General features: G+C 39.2%; 1 protein-coding gene across 1 annotated transcript; it reads right to left on the reverse strand.

Annotated features, from left to right (window-relative positions):
- Positions 1-691: 691 nt before the first annotated feature.
- Positions 692-17,316, reverse strand: pde8b (phosphodiesterase 8B). The gene is made up of 22 exons (XM_077542832.1): positions 16,849-17,316; positions 12,141-12,197; positions 10,847-11,037; positions 10,543-10,602; positions 9,401-9,458; positions 9,232-9,320; positions 8,957-9,035; positions 8,715-8,855; positions 8,559-8,647; positions 8,425-8,479; positions 6,760-6,811; positions 6,341-6,418; positions 5,931-6,007; positions 5,673-5,837; positions 5,510-5,555; positions 5,177-5,306; positions 4,781-4,979; positions 4,090-4,307; positions 3,818-3,956; positions 2,640-2,807; positions 2,428-2,557; positions 692-1,632 (listed from the first exon to the last, which is right to left on the reverse strand). Exons 1-22 carry the CDS (start codon positions 17,140-17,142, stop codon positions 1,523-1,525), a joined length of 2,625 nt encoding a protein of 874 aa, XP_077398958.1. The 5' UTR covers positions 17,143-17,316; the 3' UTR covers positions 692-1,522.
- Positions 17,317-20,604: the final 3,288 nt, after the last annotated feature.

Here is a 20,604-nt window from a genome sequence, read left to right on the forward strand (position 1 = left end):
TTATCAATTATTGGACAACCAGTAAAAATAAACCTACCTATCGCTGCCAATAATGACACTTCCGGGATAGGGAAAATGGTTCATCTTCATTGGCTGAGTAGTATGTATGTACTCCCTCTATTAGCTGACTGGAGTCATGTGATACTAACAAATCAATGCGCGTAAAAATACAAATAAAAACATGCTTTATATGTCACCTTTGATAAATTTGTCACCTTTGCTCCGAATATGTTGTATAATAAAGTTGTCATCATTAAAAAAATAAATAATCTGTTAAGCGGGATGCTGACGCTAGTGTAGCGCTTGACTACGATTGATCGATTGACAGCGCTAGCTCGTTCTCTATTGGCTTACTGGTGTCACGTGGCATCGGTTAACACCTTTGCTGTATTTGCTACGGTGGCGACAACCTTTGTCTCGAATGTTTTGTATTTATTGCAAATGGAAAGTTAAAGTTGTAAAGCGAATGGCTGTTGTAAGCGCGCCATCTTGTGGCTCATGATGAGACTGCTGGCGGGTCCTCTATTGGCTGAGCGGGGTCACGTGACACTGGTTGATTTCTCGTGTGTAAAAATGCTTACAAAAAAATACACTTCATTTTGTCACGACGTCTATAAATTCATCCCAAAAATGTTTTATAATAAATGTATTTATTGGTAAAAATATAACATATTCTTAAAGCAAAATGCGCAAATCTGGTGGCTGACTTTTAGCGCTCGCTTGCTCTCCATTGGCTGAGTTGGCCACGTGCTAGTCATTGAGCCATACAAAAACGCTTCGTTTGTCATGTTTTTATAACAATAACAAATACATAAAAAAATCACGTGTTTTAGTTTGATTTCCAGATAAAATGTTGCAGCTCGAGCTGTCTTACCTGTCCTCAACAGCAGCACTTATCAAATGCTGAGACGTGACAAAGCTCTGCAACAAGTTACATAACCATTTTGTTACTTTTTCTGAAAACAAATATGTAAACTAACTCTCCCATCTTCCTTCACGAGCATTCCCATGGCCACAAGCACTTATACTTCCAAAACTTACATTTCTCATGCTTTTCACTTATGCTTTTTTTTAATTCACTTGGCACTTTATCAGCTGTTTGTGTAAACATAACCATTAATCACTCGCTCGGTGTCCCAACTGTCCACACGTCAAAAGGCATCAACCTAGTTGCTCTCTTTTTCTTTTTCTTTTTTTTATCCAAGGAGCATATAGTGTCTTATTATATGCACTAGAAGGCGCTAGTAAGCCATACGCCAGCAGTAAGGGATGTTCTATCTGTACCACCTTTTTTCAGACCGATACCAGTATGAGTACTGTATTCACTCTTTGAGTACTCACTGATACACAGTACCGATACCACTAGTACTTTTAATATATAAAATTTTGTGAACAACCCACAGTGTTGGTTGTTTCAGCAGTCTCCATCACACCTGCGTGCGATGTGTAAGTAACAAAAAGTTTTTTTTTTTTTTTTTTTAAATCTGTCAAACAGACTTGAGGACCTCTTCCGTGTTCATAGTCAAGATGGCGGCGGAGGACGCAGACTCTTGCACTTCATGTCGTCCAGAGTCTTCCAGTACTTGTAGTTCTCCGTTAGGTGCTCCATGAGACCCGGCAGGCTGGCGAAAGCTGAGGAGACAACCGTAAAACCCGTAAGCATTGGTCGGCATGGAAATGCATAAAGCAAGTCTGTCGGTAAAATAAAGTAGGGTTGTTATGAGTGGGGAATTTTTTTTTAATTTTATGAAAATAAATTGTAATTTATGAGGAATAAGTTGAACTGTTAGGGGCAACGGTGTGAGGAAAAGGTTGCAATTGTGCATCGTCATGAGAACGAAGTTTGAAATTGTGAGAATACATTTAACCCTGGAGAACCCACGGGGTCAAATTTGGCCCCTATAAATTCTGCTACTCAAATAACAAAGACCTTTTTTTTTTTACAAATTTAACTTCAAAAGTCCAGAGTGCCACTTCTGACCCCTGCATGGGGCCATCTAGTGGATGAATATTGCACTTACATGAGCCAGAGTGGTGGTGACAAGATGGCTAAAATGCAACAAATAAAACAAACAAAATTATATTGTTCAATGTAGCTGTGTATTTGATTGATTATTTTCTTAAATTCTAAATAGTTTACTGACAGTTTTTGTTATTCTGATTTTTCGAAAATGATACCTCTAAATCCCAAAGGGTCAAATTTCGCCCTAATCCTAAATTAGGGAATAAATTGAAAAAAACATTGAAAAAACATATTTTGGTGTTCAGTGAATTTATAGCAGTCATTTAATGTATAATTCATTCTTGGGTTCTCCAGGGTTAAATTTTACAAGAAAACTGTCATTCGGGAATAAAGGTGTATTTTTTTCCCCTTTCTCTTATTTTTATCACAACAATATTACTCCCCCATAATTCCATCATTCCTACCATCCCAAGCGTCAAACATGTCGGTGATGAAGTAGTCGATGAAGGAGAGCTGCGACTTGGGCACGCTGCAGGTGTTGCGGTCAAAAACCGGCATCACGACGGGCAAGCCCTGCCTCTTCTCCTCATCCGTCTGCGAGAACGCGCGGAGAGAAGAAAAAGATCACCGTGACGACGGCGCGATGCCGACGAGAGCGGCGGTCCACGTCGCGCACCTGAGCAAAGTACTCCTCGGAGATGCGCCCCGCCCACTCGATGCAGAGCTCCAGCGGCCTGCACGGGTTGGCCACGTCGGCGCACTTGATCAGCATTCGCTTGATCAGCAGTCGGTTCTCCGGAGAGTTCTTGACGTTCGCTTGACCCTCGCAGTCGTTGTTCATGCTCTGCGCGCGACACGCAAACACTTTCCACTTCATGATGGCAACTCAAGGCCAATTTATTTATAAACATAAAAAAAAAAAAGTGAACACGTGAAAAACAAGTAGTTTTACGGCAAAGAAGTTATGTTACGAGAACAGCCATAATTACAAAAATAGTTATGAAAATAAAGGAAAAATAATTTTAATTTGATGCAAAGAACTTATGACAATAAAGTCATCGTGTTACAGGGAAAAAAATCAAGTTGTAACGTAGTTAGGTAAAAAAAATGAAATTCTATTAGCAAAAATGTGTTACGAGATATGTTGTAATGTTACAAGAATCACGTGTAACTGTGAAATTATTTATCATGTTACACACACAAAAAAAATCATGCTATGAGAAATAGCAATATCTTGAGAATAAAGCCAAACAACTTGTATATTTAAGTGAAAATGTAAAAATAGTTGTAATGTAACGAGAATTTTACGAGAAAAAGTTGTAATATCACATGATGAAAAAAAAACGTCAAAAAAAGTCAGGTTACTGTTAATAGCCTAACGTTGAGAAAAAAGTCATAATGTTAAGAGAGCATATTTTCCGATTTTTAAAAAATCGAATTGTAAGGATGTTATTGCCCTTGTCTTTTGCTGTAACATGTTAATGTTATTTAAAGATGTCATGTTACGAAAAATAATTTGCAATGTGATGAGAATAAAGTCGTCAAAGAAATTAAGTGAAGAAGTTGTACTCTAATGACACGAGAATAAAGTTAACATGTTACAAATAAAAAGAATAATAATAAACAATAGTCAAAAAAATTGTCATTGATGTTACAAAAAAGCTTCATGTTATGAGAATAAAGTCATAATGTGAAGAGAAAAACGTAGTGACGTATGAAGAATTTGTAAAGTTATGAACAAAAGAAAAACAACCTTATAATAATGTGAGAAGAATAACATCGTAATGTTACGTGAAAGTTGGCACGGCAACCACGTAAAAAAAAAAAAAAAAAAAGGTTACGTTTCACACTCACACATGTGTTGGTCTCCTCGATGGCCGCCAGGGGTTTGTTAATGCTGTTGACAAACTTGTTGACGTGCTCAAAGTGTCGCGTCATCTCCGTGGCCAGCACCATGTCAATGATGGCCTGCCGCAACGTTCGGAACTGGTTCCTGTCGACGTTGGGAAACAAATATGGGATTTGATTATCAGCTATAGGAAATTATACAGTGCCATTTTTAATGAATTAAATAATTACACATAACAATACTACTTTATGATAATCTTTGTTCTTTCATATCGTACCGCTCAATGTTCTTGAAGATGTTACTCTTGCCGTCGCGCGCGGTGAGCTGGAAGGCGAGGGCAGCGTGGTGGCTCTCCAGCACCGCCGTGTCGTTGTACAGGACGGCCAGCTCGCTGCCGGCGTTGCACAAGAAGGAGTTGGTGCGGCCCGGGTGGTCCACGTCGTGCACGGTGGCCGCAATCAACGCCGCCACCTCGTCCAGCTGATCCAGATTGTTCTGAGGAGAACACAGAAAAGACGCGTGGCGACAGAATCGGTCAGAATGCTCGCTTGGCATTTTTGCGCTCGGGGGGTGTCCCTCAGGGCTCCCTGCTCGGTACCCTCATGTTTTCCATACACCATACACTACAATACAGTAGGTCAGGAAGATGTTAATGTCACAAGAATAACGTCACAATTATGCAAGGAAAACGTTTTATTGTTACGAGAGTAAGCTCATGTCGCGCGAAAACCTTTTAAAATTACGATAAAGAAATTGTATTAGGGAGATGAGAATAAACATGTCAGCAAGTTGTAATTATGAAAATATGGTAATGTTTCGAGATAAAAGGTGTCATATTTTATGTTGTCATTTTAAGAGAAAAAAAAAGGTATAACGCTATCGTTTTGATTTTACGCCTGAGGAGTGCCTCAAGGCTCCTTCCTTGATCCCTGATTTTTTTTTTTTAAATGGATCTACATGCCACTAACCTTGACTCTCTCCTTGCGTAAGAAATACGCAGTGGCGTGCAGCACGTCGGCGGCGTGCGTGGAGTTATGGTAGGAGTTGGACGAGTGGTAGCTAGCTTCCATCAGCTGCAGCCAGGAGCGCAGCGACGTCTCGGTACAGTCCAGGAAGTCGCCCACCCCAAAACTGGTGAAGATCTTCAGGCCCAGGTAAGTCAGCGGCCTTTGAGTCAAGCAACCAACAACACGGTAAGCATTGCCTAGCGAGCACCAAAAGATTGTTCATGTAAAGTTAAATCGCAATGCTAACAACAAACCTTGCTACATTAGCTTCGAGTTCTTACCGTAATTAACCTTTTGTTAACGCACACATTTATTTAGGCCGGACAAGGTCATTGCACATAAGTGATTTAAATAAACCTCTTATGCGTGGCCGCTTCCAAGTCGAGGATGTTGAACTCCCAGCATTCCTCATCGTTAAGCATGTCAGCGATGGACTGAGGGATGTCGCTCAGTGTGACCGGAATCGCCAGCTGGCTTTGGCTCGTGTCTGGAAGAAACCATGACCTCATCAAACCCCCATTCCAGGCATGCAACTTGATGGTTCGACAGAAAATAATGTGATGTAGCAAACAAATACAAATGTGTTTTTTTTTTTTCTCATGTGGAAGTTACTCTACTTTTTAAACAATGGTAATCAATTTGAGGTTGTTAAATCTTAACGGTGACAATTTCTTTTTGAAGCTCACTTACTTTTGGAGAAAACATACTCGTTGCCAGATAGCCGTCGCAGCCCATCCTGCGGAAGGAAAAAAAAATAATAATAATTTTATATAACATGAGGATGATTTTACAAAAACAGGTTCATCGGGCACTAATCAAAATACACATCTCAAGTATTTCTAGAGTCTCTTACGTTCATCAGCCCGCCGACCAGGTCGTTAGCATGCGGGTCGTCGTCCTTGGATGCCAGCTGAGGCGAGTAGAGCTCGGCGGTCCTCAGGATCTCCAGGACGCGCTCTAGAGCCTCGGCCACCGTCAGTGGGCTGTTTTCTTGGGCGGCGTGGATGATGTTGATCACCTGTTCGAATGAAATGGACATGAAATGGACCTGATTCCTAAAACACCTGAAATGTAAGAGATTATTAAAAAAAAAAAAAAAAAAAAAAACAACCTTGGTGATGGGAGCCTCGATGGTCATGGAGTGGATCCTGGCAACGGATGAGTGTCTCCGGTTCTGTAAACTGGCAGCTAGCGGAAGCGTTTTGAAGAGTTATTAACATTGTAAGAGGTAATAATAAAAATAAGAATTATGCTGCATTCGAGGACGGTCGGACTTTTCCGAGTTCAAACCAGGAAGTGTGTACGAGAATTTGGAAATTCCAATTCCAAGTTTTCTGGAGGTCAAAATGAGTTTTGAGGACCAAAATAAAAAACTATTTATCACCTATCCGCCATTTTGGTTTGTTTACTTTCGCCTCAAATGCTTTCAGATCAGAACTGGGAAAAAAACAACTCGGATATATCCGACTTCCGACCATCCTCGAATGCAGCATTCCGTATATCATCATAAAATGTCCTCACCGTCGCTACTACGGGAGCTGAGTGATCTCGTATCTATCGAGTCTTTCCTCCTGTTACGGTGGAGTAGCGAAAGGCACTCTTGGAATAACAAGGTAGGAGGAGGTTAATCAAAATGTATCGGTATAATCCCTTGACTTGGCATTAGGCTAATCCTCTGCTAACTGCTATTGTGAAAATAATAGCAATAACAGTGGCTAAAACACTGCTAATAGTTAAATGCGCTAACATAGCATAAAATTCGCTAACATTGCTAACAAGCAAAAAGCTTTAATTTAACAAGTCTAACAACATTGAAATTGCTAACACATCTATGCTAACATGCCCCAAACAGAAATACAACATAAATGCTTAAGTATTGCCCCGCTAATAGCAGCTAATTCTACAAAGTTTGTTCTAAAGACAAACGCTGGTAACTTTACCTGAGTGGGAGTATTCAACACCGCACCGATCCTCCTTGTTATACTTGTGCACCTGACAATTGAAAATTAAAAAATAAATAAATATTTGAAGATACATTAAGAGCCATTGAATGTTCAATGAATTATGAGTAAAAATCACGCGGCATGTGACTTGCTGTCATGACTTTTCTATTGTAATGCATGAAAACCCTTTATGAAATCTTTCTGGATGTTCCAAATAAAGCAGCATACAATGCAACTGTCGTGGCTAATTCCAATGCGCTCGACTGCAAAACAACCAAATGAGTTATAGTAGAAAGTTGGCTTAAACAAAGTAAATGGGATTAAGCGCATATAAACACTTCTATTGATGATGTATCGTACACCGTTGCCAGATTTTAAGAGCATCTTGGGCTGCACGTCTCCCGAACGATCTCAAGCAAAGTCCCCGGAATACTTAAGATGATGGCGACACTTAAGCGAGAGGGAAAAGTTAAACAGAACATGCTTGAAGTCCCGAGTGCTTACAAAAACACGGCCAGCTAAAGAACACAATGAAATGGAAATCCAGTTTTACGGCCAATTGTGTGTTCAAAGGACTAAGGCGCGATTCTGCGTGGAGAAACGCGGCACGCTATCAAACGCTCCGTTAGCTTCAAAAGAACCATTTGGTCTTGTGTTGCCCGACTAATTGTCAGATGGTATCTTACAAACTAAACTTGTATCGCTACTTTTAATCAGTGTTTTGCTAACAACACAAAAATAACACCATTGCGACGGAACCAATCGGATTAGCCGCTCAGGATTCCCAATCCCAACGGGCAGGAGTCGACGCCATTTGGCAGGCCGATGGAAAAGGCTCACCTTTTGGATACATGGAGGAGGGGGAGAAAAAAACCCCCCGCTAACGCTAGCCTCTCATTCGTATAAATAGACCTGAGGCCTGGCCGCTAGCCCTCGCGGGCGCTTAGCCGTATCTTAGCGTAGCGTGACGTAATTGGGACGGGAGTCTTGCTGAGCGAAGCGACACACTGGATTTACTACACAACTCAGGCTGGAATTTGTATCTTTTTTTTTTTCCCGCAATATTTAACAACGTTAGCGGTACGTGCACATTTATGCCAAGTTCGGGCAGACAACATATGAGTCTACTGGAATGCTAATCGTTAATGTAAAACATACGTAGCAGGTAACTTCAGAGTTTTCCTTGTTATCTGCTGTTGTTTTGGTTAGCAAACAGGCTGAGCATTTAAGACTTGAGTGTTTAGGAACTGGCACAATAATACTTAACACTAGGGTAATAATTTTATTTTATTTTTTTTAGCACTTTTAGAGGAGCTAGTTTAGCAATTTGGTCACCATATTTAGCGTCCCTGTAGCACCAGTATAGTGCTGTCACTATCAACTATTTTTAGAATTGATTAATCTACTGATTATTCAATCGATTAATCGACTAATTGGATAAATTTTATATTTAAGTGTATTAAAAAAAACATTCCCCTCATGTTTACTGTTTATTAACCAATGATTGGTGTTTATTTCGTACTTTGTATTCTTATAGTGATTTAAAAAAAGGAGGGATTGATTATTAAAATAGTTGTTGATTAATCGATTAATTTTGACAGCTCTACACCACAACTAACGACTTTAATTCCTGCTTATTACGTCATTTTTTGCAACACCCACTTGACTGTTGTTGTCGACGTGCGGCCTCTTGATGGCTACAAAGTGTCTGATCTTCCTGGCGGGAAAAAAAGCAAGAAGAAAGTTGTCACCTTTGCCGGAAACGTTCTCCGGCGCCGTTCGTTGCCTGGACTCACCCTCCTTGGCCGACGACGGGCGTTATATTCACGTGTTGCGGCACACTGTCACCCGACTTCTTTGTGGCGTAGTAAATCCCCTGCCATTCCTGCGAGCGATAAAGCGCAGTGTAGTCCCGGCCAAACTCCGCACCGGGGGGTGTCGGATGAGCTCACCTTTCCTTTTTCAATGCAATTGTTGATGGCGTCCAAGAGGTCGGCTCTGTTTCTGTCGCTCTTCGGGAGCTCGGTCATCTCCTTGCCGATCAGTTCGCCCTTGTGGTAGCCCATCATACGCTCGAAGGCGGGGTTCACGTACTGCGAAAAGGACGGTCGAAAACACATCCGTGGCGGATCCGTGACGGATCAGTATTTCGCTATATGCCATTATTGCCTATGTTTTTTTTTTCCCGTCCTACTTGTATGACGTGATCTTCACTGGTGATCTCCACGGCTTCCTGGCACTTCTCCAGAGCCGTGAAGGCCGAGTTACAAGCCCTGACAGAACAAGAGAGTGGCACAGTTAGGAACCACATAATATTATTATTACTTTTTTTTTTTTTCTGGAGAGCTCAGTATTGTTCATTCGGTAATTTTACCGATTTGACATTTTACCGATTTGAACCACATAATAATATTATAAACACATATAGATACAGTGAACTTAAACCGTGCGTCACTCCGTGTGATGTACCTGAGTTTGAAGTGGCATCGCACTTCCCCGTGCTCAAGTTGAACCAGTTCATTATAGCACGCCGACACGCTGGTGTTCTCCGCAAAGCTCTGCAAAGGCACAAAGAGATAATTGTTTAATTTGTGGATATACTTTGATTTAAAAAAATATATATGAGGAAAGTACATACTCGGCTGAATCCAGCGCACAGAAGAGGAAAAACGGAGGGTTCGTCCTGGTCGGATGGCCTACAAAAAATGACATGCAAAAGAAACATGGACAGTCCATTGAACTCGTTCTTGTTTATTGCCAATACTAACAAGTCGGTGAACGTGGGTGACATCAGATGAGAAAAACTCAGAAGCTTTGATGAGACCATAAAATTCTTTCGAACAAATTTGCTTTTAAAGAACCTCTGGGAATGGACCAAAATGACACTAAAATGGCCACTTCAAACCAAAATGGAAGACTTTCTGTGTATTTTCAGGCTCCTTGAGACATGTTTACCAAATTTCACGTCCTAAGTAAAAGTGCATTGGGGAGTTGAGGTCATGCTTTTTTGGCGGCCAACATAGTCCTAAAACAGTCCATTCAAAGCCACATGACAGATTTCTTGTGTCTTTTCAGGCCATTCATTCTTGAATGAATGTCATTCTCTAATAGTTTAGGATTTTTTTTTTTTAAATATAGTTGGTTTTTATTTTGTTTTTACTTTTGTTTTTGAAATTCAGTTGATTGTAGTTATTTTTAGAGAAAGTTTGTCAGTTTTTTACTTCTTTTTTTTTTTTTTTACTTTAGTTTAGATTTAGTATTAGTTTAATTTTTTTTATACATGGAGTGTTTGTCGAGTGCAAGATGTAAAAAACAAACAAAAAAAAGGTCACTAATTATTGTATATTTAAGTCACTACAACTACAATTCTCAAGCATTTGACTTTTTCCTTTTTCTGTATGGACATATAGCAAGACAAAACCCGAAAACTCATGTATGACAAAGACAAAAACGAAGAACATTTTTGTTATAATTTTAGTTAATCTCATTTAGTTTTATAAACCAAAGATATTGTTTCAGTTAATTTCCTTTAATTTTTTAAAGGCATTTTTGAATGTATTTTATTTTCTCAACGGAAATGTTTTTTTCAATTGTAGGTTTAGTTATTTCGTTCTCATTAACTTTGCCTTAGCCTTGGTGTTATATGCTTTTTAAAATGCACATGGGGGAGGGGGGACTGGAACGGATTAAGAGCTTTTCCATTCATTTCAATAGACAATGATGATTTGAGATTTTTTTCAAATTCAACTCATATCTCAGGGCACCACTGCATTGACTTACTTTTGTGGCACAACGGCGAGGATAACAGTGTTCTCTGAGGGCTTCGTGGCACGGATCATCCTGCAAAACAATAACAATAGATGCATCAAGACCAGAGCAAACAATGTCAGACATGCTTATGAGGAGCTGAGGACACAGAATGTGCTCTTTGAAATTAAACCTTTTATATCTGATGTTCAAAATGTGATCGCAAAATCTCAAGAACAAGTACATTTTTGAAGGAGCTCTGGAAATGGTCAAAATAATGAATTAAATTAATACAATTATTATTATTATATTGATGATTAATGATCACGTCCCTCACCGGCACACGACCTCGGGCTCAAAATAGCGCGAGTGGCGCCCGTCGATGACAACGATCTCGTGATGCTTGTCCAGGAAACACTCGAGCGCAGACTCGGGCGTTCGGGCGATGTTGCACCTGAAGCCGGCGCGGTCACACGCCCACCACAAGGCGTCGCTCTGGCCGTCCTCCTTGGCGAACACCAGCAAGACCTGCGGAGTTGGAGGTGGGAACAAGATGCCAGCATGAGACACTGATGAATAATTGTTGTGCAGTTAGTTTAGAGAGAAAAAAAAAGTCCCAAAAAAGAGAGAAAACAGTCATAATGTTATGAATAATATAAAATGGTATGGTGACGAGGTAAAGAGGTCCTAATCATATTTGTACGACAATAAGCTCTCATATTTAAGAGTAAAATTGGTGTGCAGAAAAAAAAAATTGAGAATATTTTATGAAATATATTTTCAAGAAATCAAATCCTACGAGAACAAAGTTGTATTAAAAAAAAAAACTGGTTAATAATTTTTAGAAAGAAAGTTGAAAGTTAAAGAAAAAAAACGATCTATTTTCAAGAGAAAAAGTCAGAAATTGTTGATATGAAAATGAAGTTGGATATTTTCTAGAAAAGAAGCCGGATATTTCAAGAGCGAAAAAAAATGCTACTTTTGGTAAGATTTTTTTTTTTATCTCTAAAAAGGAAAAGTGGTACATTTTCAAAATATATATATATATTACAATAAAAATGTTGTATATATTCCAGACAAAAACAAAGATTAGAGATTTTTTTTTAAATTTAAAACAATTTCTTATTTTTTTAATTTTTTTGCCACAGGTTATAATCTTACAAGTATAAAGTTATATATTTGGGAGATAATTATAAATATTTTCAAGATTAAAAGTAAAATTTTGCAGAATTTTAGGAAAAAATAAGGTCTCTGAGAAAATTTGCATACTTTTTATAATAAGAAATTTTTTTTGGGGGGGGGGGGATAAAAGTAGGTATTTGGCTCAAGAATTTTTTAAAATATTTTGAAGAAAATAGCCGTAATCGTATACGACTTGATGCACAACCACCAGTAGATGACATCAATGCCCCATTTTAGATCTGATATAATATATTGGCACCATTTATAAGTCCACTGGGAAAAACTACGGATTATAAAAGAACGGAAAAAGGTAGAATCAAACTTTTTCCTGGTCTATTCTTCCATTTGGTAGATTTGGTGTTATAAATAATCATTTAGTGAAATACTCTAAAATGGCTGCCAGTGAATACGTTTTAATGTAAGCACGTGTAGTAAAATTGCAATCTGACCTGAATGGGCTCCTGGCTCACTCTCATGGGCCCCACACATTGTTCTGTAGAGGAAACCTGCCAAGAGACAAAACATTAGCAACGGTATATTTCCGTCACAGGGTATCAGTGTAACGTGCCGTATCGCAGGGCCCCAAGTGTGCGTCATAGAACTTCCAGTGATGGATGAATGCCATTGGCAATGCATCTGTAATGGCTGTGAAACACAAATTGCTGTTCCAACTTTCCCAGTGCGTCAAAGTCAGCCGCTCAGCGTTACACGTGAACCCAAATGCAAGCTAAGATGTCTTAAGCTAACTTAGCATTCGGTTGATGACGTATTTTAAGGGTTGAATACTTTTTGTGAGGCACATAGACCGATTAGCCATTTTTAGCTAAGCTCTCAATGGATTCCTCAGATGACATCAGTGTCACTATGGCGACCGTCACGTGTAACAAGATGTGGTGCTGGATTTCACTTTCCTTTCTTTGGTCCTTCCTCGGGTCTCCTGGCGGCCTCACGACTCTGGCTGGAAGTGTTCGGTTTAGGTGAATGGTATGGGATTTTTTAATAGGTTTTAGGTGAACTAATGAATACACACACACTCTCACACACACGCACAAAATAAAAAATAAAAATGATATTAAAAAAAAAAAAAAAAAGAGAGAGCAATGATGATGACATGTCAAATCGGTAAAATTACCGAATGAATAATACTGAGCTCTCCATAAAAAATAAAAAAAAATAATTAAATTAAATAAAAATAAATAAAAATTAAAAAAATCTTCCGGGCACAAAATATTTGCCTTTGTTTTTTAACTTGTATAGTGTGAAGAAGAAAAAAAGTCAGAGAACAAAAATCTTCTTTTCTTTGGTCCTTCCTCGGGTCTCCTGGCGGCCTCACGACTCTGGCTGGAAGTGTTCGGTTTAGGTGAACGGTATGGGATTTTTTAATAGGTTTTAGGTGAACTAATGAATACACACACACTCTCACACACACGCACATACACGCACAAAATAAAAAAATAAAAATTACATTAAAAAAAAAGAGAGAGAGCAATGATGATGGCATGTCAAATCAGTAAAATTACCGAATGAACAATACTGAGCTCTCCATAAAAAAAATAAAATAAATTAAATTAAATAAAAATAAATAAAAATTAAAAAAATCTTCCTGGCACAAAATATTTGCCTTTGTTTTTTAACTTGTATAGTGTGAAGAAGAAAAAAAGTCAGAGAACAAAAATCTTCTTTTCTTTGGTCCTTCCTCGGGTCTCCTGGCGGCCTCACGACTCTGGCTGGAAGTGTTCGGTTTAGGTGAACGGTATGGGATTTTTTAATAGGTTTTAGGTGAACTAATGAATACACACACACTCACGCACGCACATACACATACTCACCCACATACAAAATAAAAAAAAGAAAAGAAAAAAAATATATAAAAAAAAGAAAAGAAAAAAAGAGCAATGATGATGACATGTCAAATCGGTAAAATTACCGAATGAACAATACTGAGCTCTCCAGAAGAAAAAAAAAAAAAAAGTATAACAAGATGAACTACTTCAACCCGGAGAATGTTGAATCCTTTTCCAGGGAAGTCGGGAGGTAGCTTGTCGTCGATGGACTTTGTATGCACTTCACTTTCATGTGCACTTAGCTTTGAAGAGGTTCTGCGCAAACCTCGCTTAAGTCACGGCACGACGCACATCCAACTTTCTGTTGACTTTCTGCGTGACACTGTTTATTTCAAGAAGACGACGCGTTCAAGATGGCCATACAATGGCCACTTAAGACAAAATGGCAGACTATAATTTGTTTTTTCGGGCGTAGGTTCAAAATACTTTTTTGGTAGGTCTACTCAACTGATTCAAACCTTGTAGAGCGGAGTTTCCTCTTCTTTTTTTTTTCAAGAAAATGTGAAAATGTAAAAATTATTAAGACAAATAAAATTCTTTGAAACACTATAATTATGCAAGTTCCTTTTGGACGAAACTAAATTTATTAATTTTGTTATTTAAAAAAAAAATAGAATGTATAAATGTAAACAAATCAAACAACTAAAAATTAGTCTTAATAATCTTTTTTATTTATTTATTTATTTTTTTTTACAATTATTCAGATTTTGTATTTGTAGAGTGTAATAATTGGCTCCCCCACTACTTCCTGAACTTAGCACCACTCCTTCATTTCCTGTCTTTCATGATTGGACAAATTGATTAATCCAGGTGTGCCTGACCTCAGTAACCACGGCGACAATGGCCAGACACATCTGGATTAATCAGTTTGTCCAATCATGAACGACAGGAAATGAAGGCGTGGTCATTTGTATTGCATTTCGGTTCATTGCACAGCCCTACTAGAACAACAAACAATTGATCAGAATCAGCCATCTTTGTTGTTTACATTTCCCTCAAACGCTTTGAGGGCGGAACCGGGATGTGCCGTAAGGTCGGAATTGTCAATACCAGACGTCCCGCTTTCAAATAAATGACTGACGAATGAATGGATCACAAGTCGTACCATTCAGAATGTTAATAATAATAATTAATATGCGTCTTATTTCTTTTTTTTACATCCAGAGAAAAAAAAAACAACAGACTTCTATAGCCGTCAATGGCAGTGAATGAGTTCATCTTTAGACGCAAAATGAACCTTTTTTTTTTTTTTTTTTTTTTTTTTACATTTCCTAGAGTATCTACAGTAAAAGATAATGGTTCACTGAAAACTAATGTATAATAATAATAAGTTTACTTGAGTACAATTTTTAGCTATGACCGTCATCTTCACTTAGGGTTCGGGTTAAAGGGTTTAAGGAATTTATGGGTTTAGGGTTAGGTTTCGAGTTAGTGCGGAGGCTTAAGAGGTTATAGAGTTAGGTTTAGGGATACACACACACACACACACACATAGAGCAAGTCACAACTGGAAATACGTTAGCGTTCGGGTTCAATTTAGTCGCTTGCTAACCCTAACCCACAAAACGCACATTGTTAACAAACTTGCGACGACTCTCATCTCCATTTTACTGACCTTCGGGCGTGAGTGTCGGCATCAGCGCCTTCATGTGACTCGCACACTGACCAGAGGGGTAAACAAACTACATGCGCACAATAAACACACACACACACACACACACATACACACGGGGGGAGCATGATCAACACCATGGAAGATTGTCCTGCAGGGGGGAGGCTCCAAGTGCTGGTCTCAAATAATCAATGGTATCATTGATCCCTCTTCTGAAGAAACAGTTGATACCCCCAACCGCACACACACACACACACACACACACACACACACTCGTGACACAGTGCTACATGCAGCTATCAAAACGAGCTTGTGTTCATCTGCTGCTACTTTTTGCATCTTGGTTTATTTCTGGGTTTTATCGGTTCACATAGCTGACTTTTGTCCCAATGAACTTTCATTAGTAGCATAGCGCTAACTCTTACAGTCAGCAGCAAGTGCAATATGTACGGCTCCGCAGGGCGCCATTTCTGACCCCACGTAAGAAAAATAAATTGCTATAGCAGGTGAAATAGTTTTGTATTGCGCAATTGGCGTGACTTGTTAATTGTTGGCATTTGGATGCAGATTTTGCACCCCCTTGTGGTGCCACTCTGTATTAGGAGAAATACAGTACTGTATATGCACTGAATCATGAATCAACATTTTGATCAAAACTTTATAATGTGCCGATTCTGACAGCCTATTTAAGGCCATTTAATAAAATAAATGTCATTCCCACTCCTTACACACATTAACTCATTCACTGCCATTGATGGCTATAAACGTCAAAATTTCATTTAAACTATTTCTACTAGTTTAACATTATTTTCCCACTTTTGTTAACAAGAGTATGAAAACCTAGAAAAAAAATTGTACATTTAGAGCAGATAAAATTTGTGATTAATCGTGCGATTAATTATGATAAAAAATTTAATCGCCTGACGCAACTAATTGTTAATAATCTTTCCCTTAAAAATTTAATAAATAATTTTGATTAAAAAAATATATATATAATTTTTTTCTTTAAAAAAAGAAGTTTTTTCACATGACTTCTCTAGTTAACTCACGATCAAATTTTATATCTGTTCTAAATGTGCAATATTTTTTTCTAGGTTTTCATACTCTTGTTAACAAAAGCAGAAAAAATAAACTAGTAGAAATTGTTAAAATGAATTTTTGACGTCTATAGCCGTCAATGGCAGTGAATAAATTACAAATGAAAAGGGTAGCCACTAAACAATTTGTTTTTGTTTTTTTTATCATCCTGAATTAGCAATTGAACATGATTTCAGGAAGATATTTTTTTTTATGTTAATGGACACAGGTCGTGATGTCAATATAAACTTAAACTGGATTCCAACTATTCAACGTCCAGTCGGGAAGATGAGTCAAACTCTGCCATTAACGACTTACAAAAACGACCTAGTCTTCCCGACGATGCACAAAACGGCAACGCATGGGGAAAATTGCATTTTCAGTGGAAAACGTTTTTTTTTATTATTTTTTTTTATTAGATTTAAAAATTGAAAAGAAATTCGCGAACCGCCGGTGCCGAACCGCGGGTATGCGGGGGTCTACAAGTCTGCAAGTGCATTCATGAGCAATGCGACTCCGCCGGTGACGTCACATAAATACTGTTGCTGGTGGTGGTCCTCTTTTGCGCGGCTCATAAACAAACACAGCGGCCTGCTCACGTGTGCTCGGCCGCCTGGCGGTTACCTTGACGCCGGCGTCGCTGGTCTGCGTCTCGGCCTCGATGAGGACTTGCGCGCCGCCTCCGACCGTGTCCCGGTGCTCTCGGCGGGAGTTGAAGCTCGAGTGTCGGCTCTGGTAGGCGACGACGGACGGGATGGCGTCGGCCGCGTCGGTCTTGATGAAGAGGCCGCCGCCGCCGCCGCCGACGCCCCCCTGCGAGATGGTGGTGGTGGTCTGGTGCGGCGAGTTGGACTCGTCCGAGTCGCGGCAGTAGATGACGCCGCTCTGCGAGACGTGGATGCTGGGTGCGCAGCCCATGCCGCCCCCGCCGAGACGAGTCCTCTTCCTAACAAGGCAGCAGGCTGGATGTCATGCTTGCTATCCGGCACGACGGCTCTGCTACGCGGCGTCTAGTGAATGAATGGAGAAGGCACCTGAACGCATCACACCCACCGCTTCTTCTGTAACATGTTGAGCGACCGTCGGGAAGAACTGAATAGATGTGACATTAGTTAACCCCCCCCCCCCCCCTCCCCAATATCCCACCCACTGACAATATGACATAATACCCCCCTGGCCCCAATCTTTGCACATGACCAAAAGTCAGGGCAAGTTTTTCATCACGCCTGGTGAATTGACGAAAGTCGTAAAATATAAAACACCAAAGCAGGCACTGAAATTCGTAACTATGACTGAGGTGCCTCTGGGCGATGTACTAAGCCCCTACAAGAACAATAATAGGCCTACCGATAATAGTAACAGTGGTGCTTTGAAATAGCCTACAGCAGACGCATAAAAAAAAGACTTTCCCAACTGAATCAGTAAGCTGCAGTATAATTAGTCATTTTTCACTAAGGATTAAAAAAAAAAAATGTCTGTAAACTATTGTTTGTCTGCATGTGCTGCTACCGTTTGTGTTCAAGTTGGAGAAATGTCAGCACTAGTTTCATTAGCCTCTCTATGGTGTTTTCGATGGTGTGTTAGCATTAAGCTAGCAAACTTTAATGGGAGCATGTCACAGAAATGTTATCAAGGCACAAAATGTTTTCTTTAATATCATTAAAGTGATGCTCACTGATTTTCCTCTTCAAGTGATAATTCATTTAGCTCCCTCTTGTGGTCGTTTAATGTAATGCATGTAAATACTGTAACGGCACCATTTACTAGTTTTGAAGGAAAAATTGGGCTCTAAATTGTAGCGCATCACATGTGGTCATGTGACCTGAGCAATATTTGTTGCTTTTGTCAATTTGTCCTCAAATTAATTCTAATAGTTTTCACTACATAAAATAATGTGTGTGTATTTTTCAATGAACTTCTCTCATAAAATAACAATTGCTTGAACATTATTTAGACAAAAAAATACACATATTAGCACGCGTTTAGCAATGTTTTTAGTAAATAGTTAATTAATCCTGAATAAGTTTAAATAAAGTTTTAAAATGAATAATATTCGATTATTCGAATAAATTATTTCCACACACACATTTAAGATTGTAGAATTGTTCCACTTTTCCCTCATCAATGAAGCCTATCCATCTATTTAAAAAAATATATATTAATTTAAAATAAAATAAAATTTGCCCAGTCCTGTATGTGCGGGAGGAGACACACACCGACACACGGAGGCGAAAGATGCTGTCATGGCCGTCGACAGGAAGTTGCCGTTGAGCCTCTTCTGCTGGCAGCGTCGACGAGCTCAGCCCGTTATGACATAAGCCGGCCTTTATTTCCCTAAATCTCAATTATGCACGGCTCAACTGAATCCGCCTTATGCGCGCGCACACACGTTTGGGTATGATTGTCTATGTCAGTGTTTTTTCCAACCTTCATTGAGTCAAGGCAATATTTTACTTGAGGAAAATCTCACGACACGCCACCAAATAAAAAATGTTATTGTTGCTCGCAGCTGAAGTTTACATACAAAATGAACATAAAACAAAAAAAAAAGGGAATAGCACATACTGTATATTAAATAATCACATAGCGGTTTGCCTTAAGTTCGCTTAGCTTAATGCTAACAAGCAATGCAAAAAGCCTTGACAGGCTAACGAATAGTGCAGCAACACACATGGCTTATCCTTTTCATAAAGTATTTTTTATTTTAAAAAAAAAGTTCCAAAATCGTAGGTGTTTTTGAGGGGGCTGGAATGGATTAATAGCATTTCCATTCATTTTAATAGAGAAAAAACATTTTCGGTTCTGCCATAGGTTAATGGCAAAGATAGACAAAAAAAGTTTTAGTAGTAATTCAATTAGTAGCTTTGCGACCAATTTAAGTGTAAAAGGATAATTTCCCGAGACACACACATGATGATCTCTCGCAGATGAATGGTCGCGAATTACTGGTCTATGTGATCAACAGTTACTCTTTATATGGCAAAACTTTAAGTATTTTGCTCCCTGTGGTCTAAACTAGTTGATTAACCAATTGAATTTATAAAAGAAATAAAGCAAATACCTAGAAGCGAAAAAAAAATGGGAACAAAAGTGCTAAGCTTACCGATATTAAAAAAAAAAATTTTTTTTAAGCAAATGGGAAAATATTCGCTTAAAATCAGATTTTTCTGAAAAATCTGACATTTTATTTCTGGACTTTATTGGCCACTTGATGGTTTTGTAAACAATGTTCTGCTCATGTTTTTTTTTTTTTTTGCTTGATGCAGTAAACATATAAGGGAGTTTTGACTAGGAAGTATGCTGCGCAAATTTCCCTCACTTCAGTGTAGTGTTTCCTTTCTTAGCGCTAACTAGTGGCCTGGCATGCTTATTACAGCCCTTTTCTTATGTGGATTTTTAAAACACTCACAAACAAAAAATAAATAAATTTTAAAAAAAAACAGCCGTAAAAAGGAATTCTATTTTACAAGCTTGTTTTGAGTAACTTCAACATACCCCGAGACTCCGAATGCCCTCCACTGGCTAACAAACTCACGTCGTCGTCCGGGCAACGGATCATCTTTGCAACATCAAGATGGCGCTGACGTCAGTCGGGATGTAATCTCATGGGCCAATTAGGGAGTCTTCTGGAGGAAATTCAGTTTTTATTTCTAAGAAATGACAGGCAGGCACGGCAGTGATGTCGTCCGCCCGCTTGCTAAATTTAGCCATGTCATTTCTACCGGGCCCTGAAGGCGTGTGATTACATTTGATGGAGGTTTCCAGCTTGACGGACGAGCTTATCTCGGACACAAACATGTTGTCGTACGCCAGTCGCCGCCAGCGAGCTGAGGGATGAGTGTCTTTTCTTCCGTAGTGTCCTTGAATGCAACATCTTATGACGCAGTCCGTTTATTTGATGGCAACGTGTTTTGGTAAATATTTATATATATATATATATGTTTTGGTGTCCTTGAACGCAACATGTCCTGCATTTTATAATCGGAGTTTTGCGGAAGTCAATTTGCGCAGCTGACACCTGAGCCGAGCCGCTTTGCATCGCCGGCGGCATTTTCTCATCATGGCGTCACGCGGGGATGCCGCCGTGTAATTCCTTTAATCGTCATCATCCAGGTGCAGAGTGAGCGGCATGTAAAATTAGGCCGCAGGCTCTCGGTCGAAAAAACATCCATCCTTCACATCCATTTTCAAGAGTGCTTATCCTCACTCGTCGAGCGCCAGTTCATTGCTTTTTGGTGTTTTTGTCAGTGTTTTGAGCATTTAGTGACTCAAACAGTTTAGCTTTTCGATGAATGAGCAAATACATGTTTACAAACCTAATATAACATTCATGTTCCCGTAAACGTCAAAGACAAGTCTTTAATGAACCTTTGGTTGGCA

The sequence above is a fragment of the Vanacampus margaritifer genome, chromosome 14 (assembly GCF_051991255.1).
Source record: "Vanacampus margaritifer isolate UIUO_Vmar chromosome 14, RoL_Vmar_1.0, whole genome shotgun sequence".
NCBI lineage: Eukaryota > Metazoa > Chordata > Actinopteri > Syngnathiformes > Syngnathidae > Vanacampus > Vanacampus margaritifer.

What these genes read in the sequence shown, in the direction of transcription:
- pde8b (XM_077542832.1), bottom strand. Translation starts at nt 17,142, where the DNA reads ATGGGCTGCGCACCCAGCATCCACGTCTCGCAGAGCGGCGTCATCTAC. An exon ending in CGATGCCACTTCAAACTCAG is followed by an intron (nt 9,036 to 9,231) that starts GTACATCACACG and finishes TTGTTCTGTCAG; the next exon opens with GGCTTGTAACTCGGCCTTCA. An exon ending in TGGTCGGCGGGCTGATGAAC is followed by an intron (nt 5,556 to 5,672) that starts GTAAGAGACTCT and finishes TTCCTTCCGCAG; the next exon opens with GATGGGCTGCGACGGCTATC.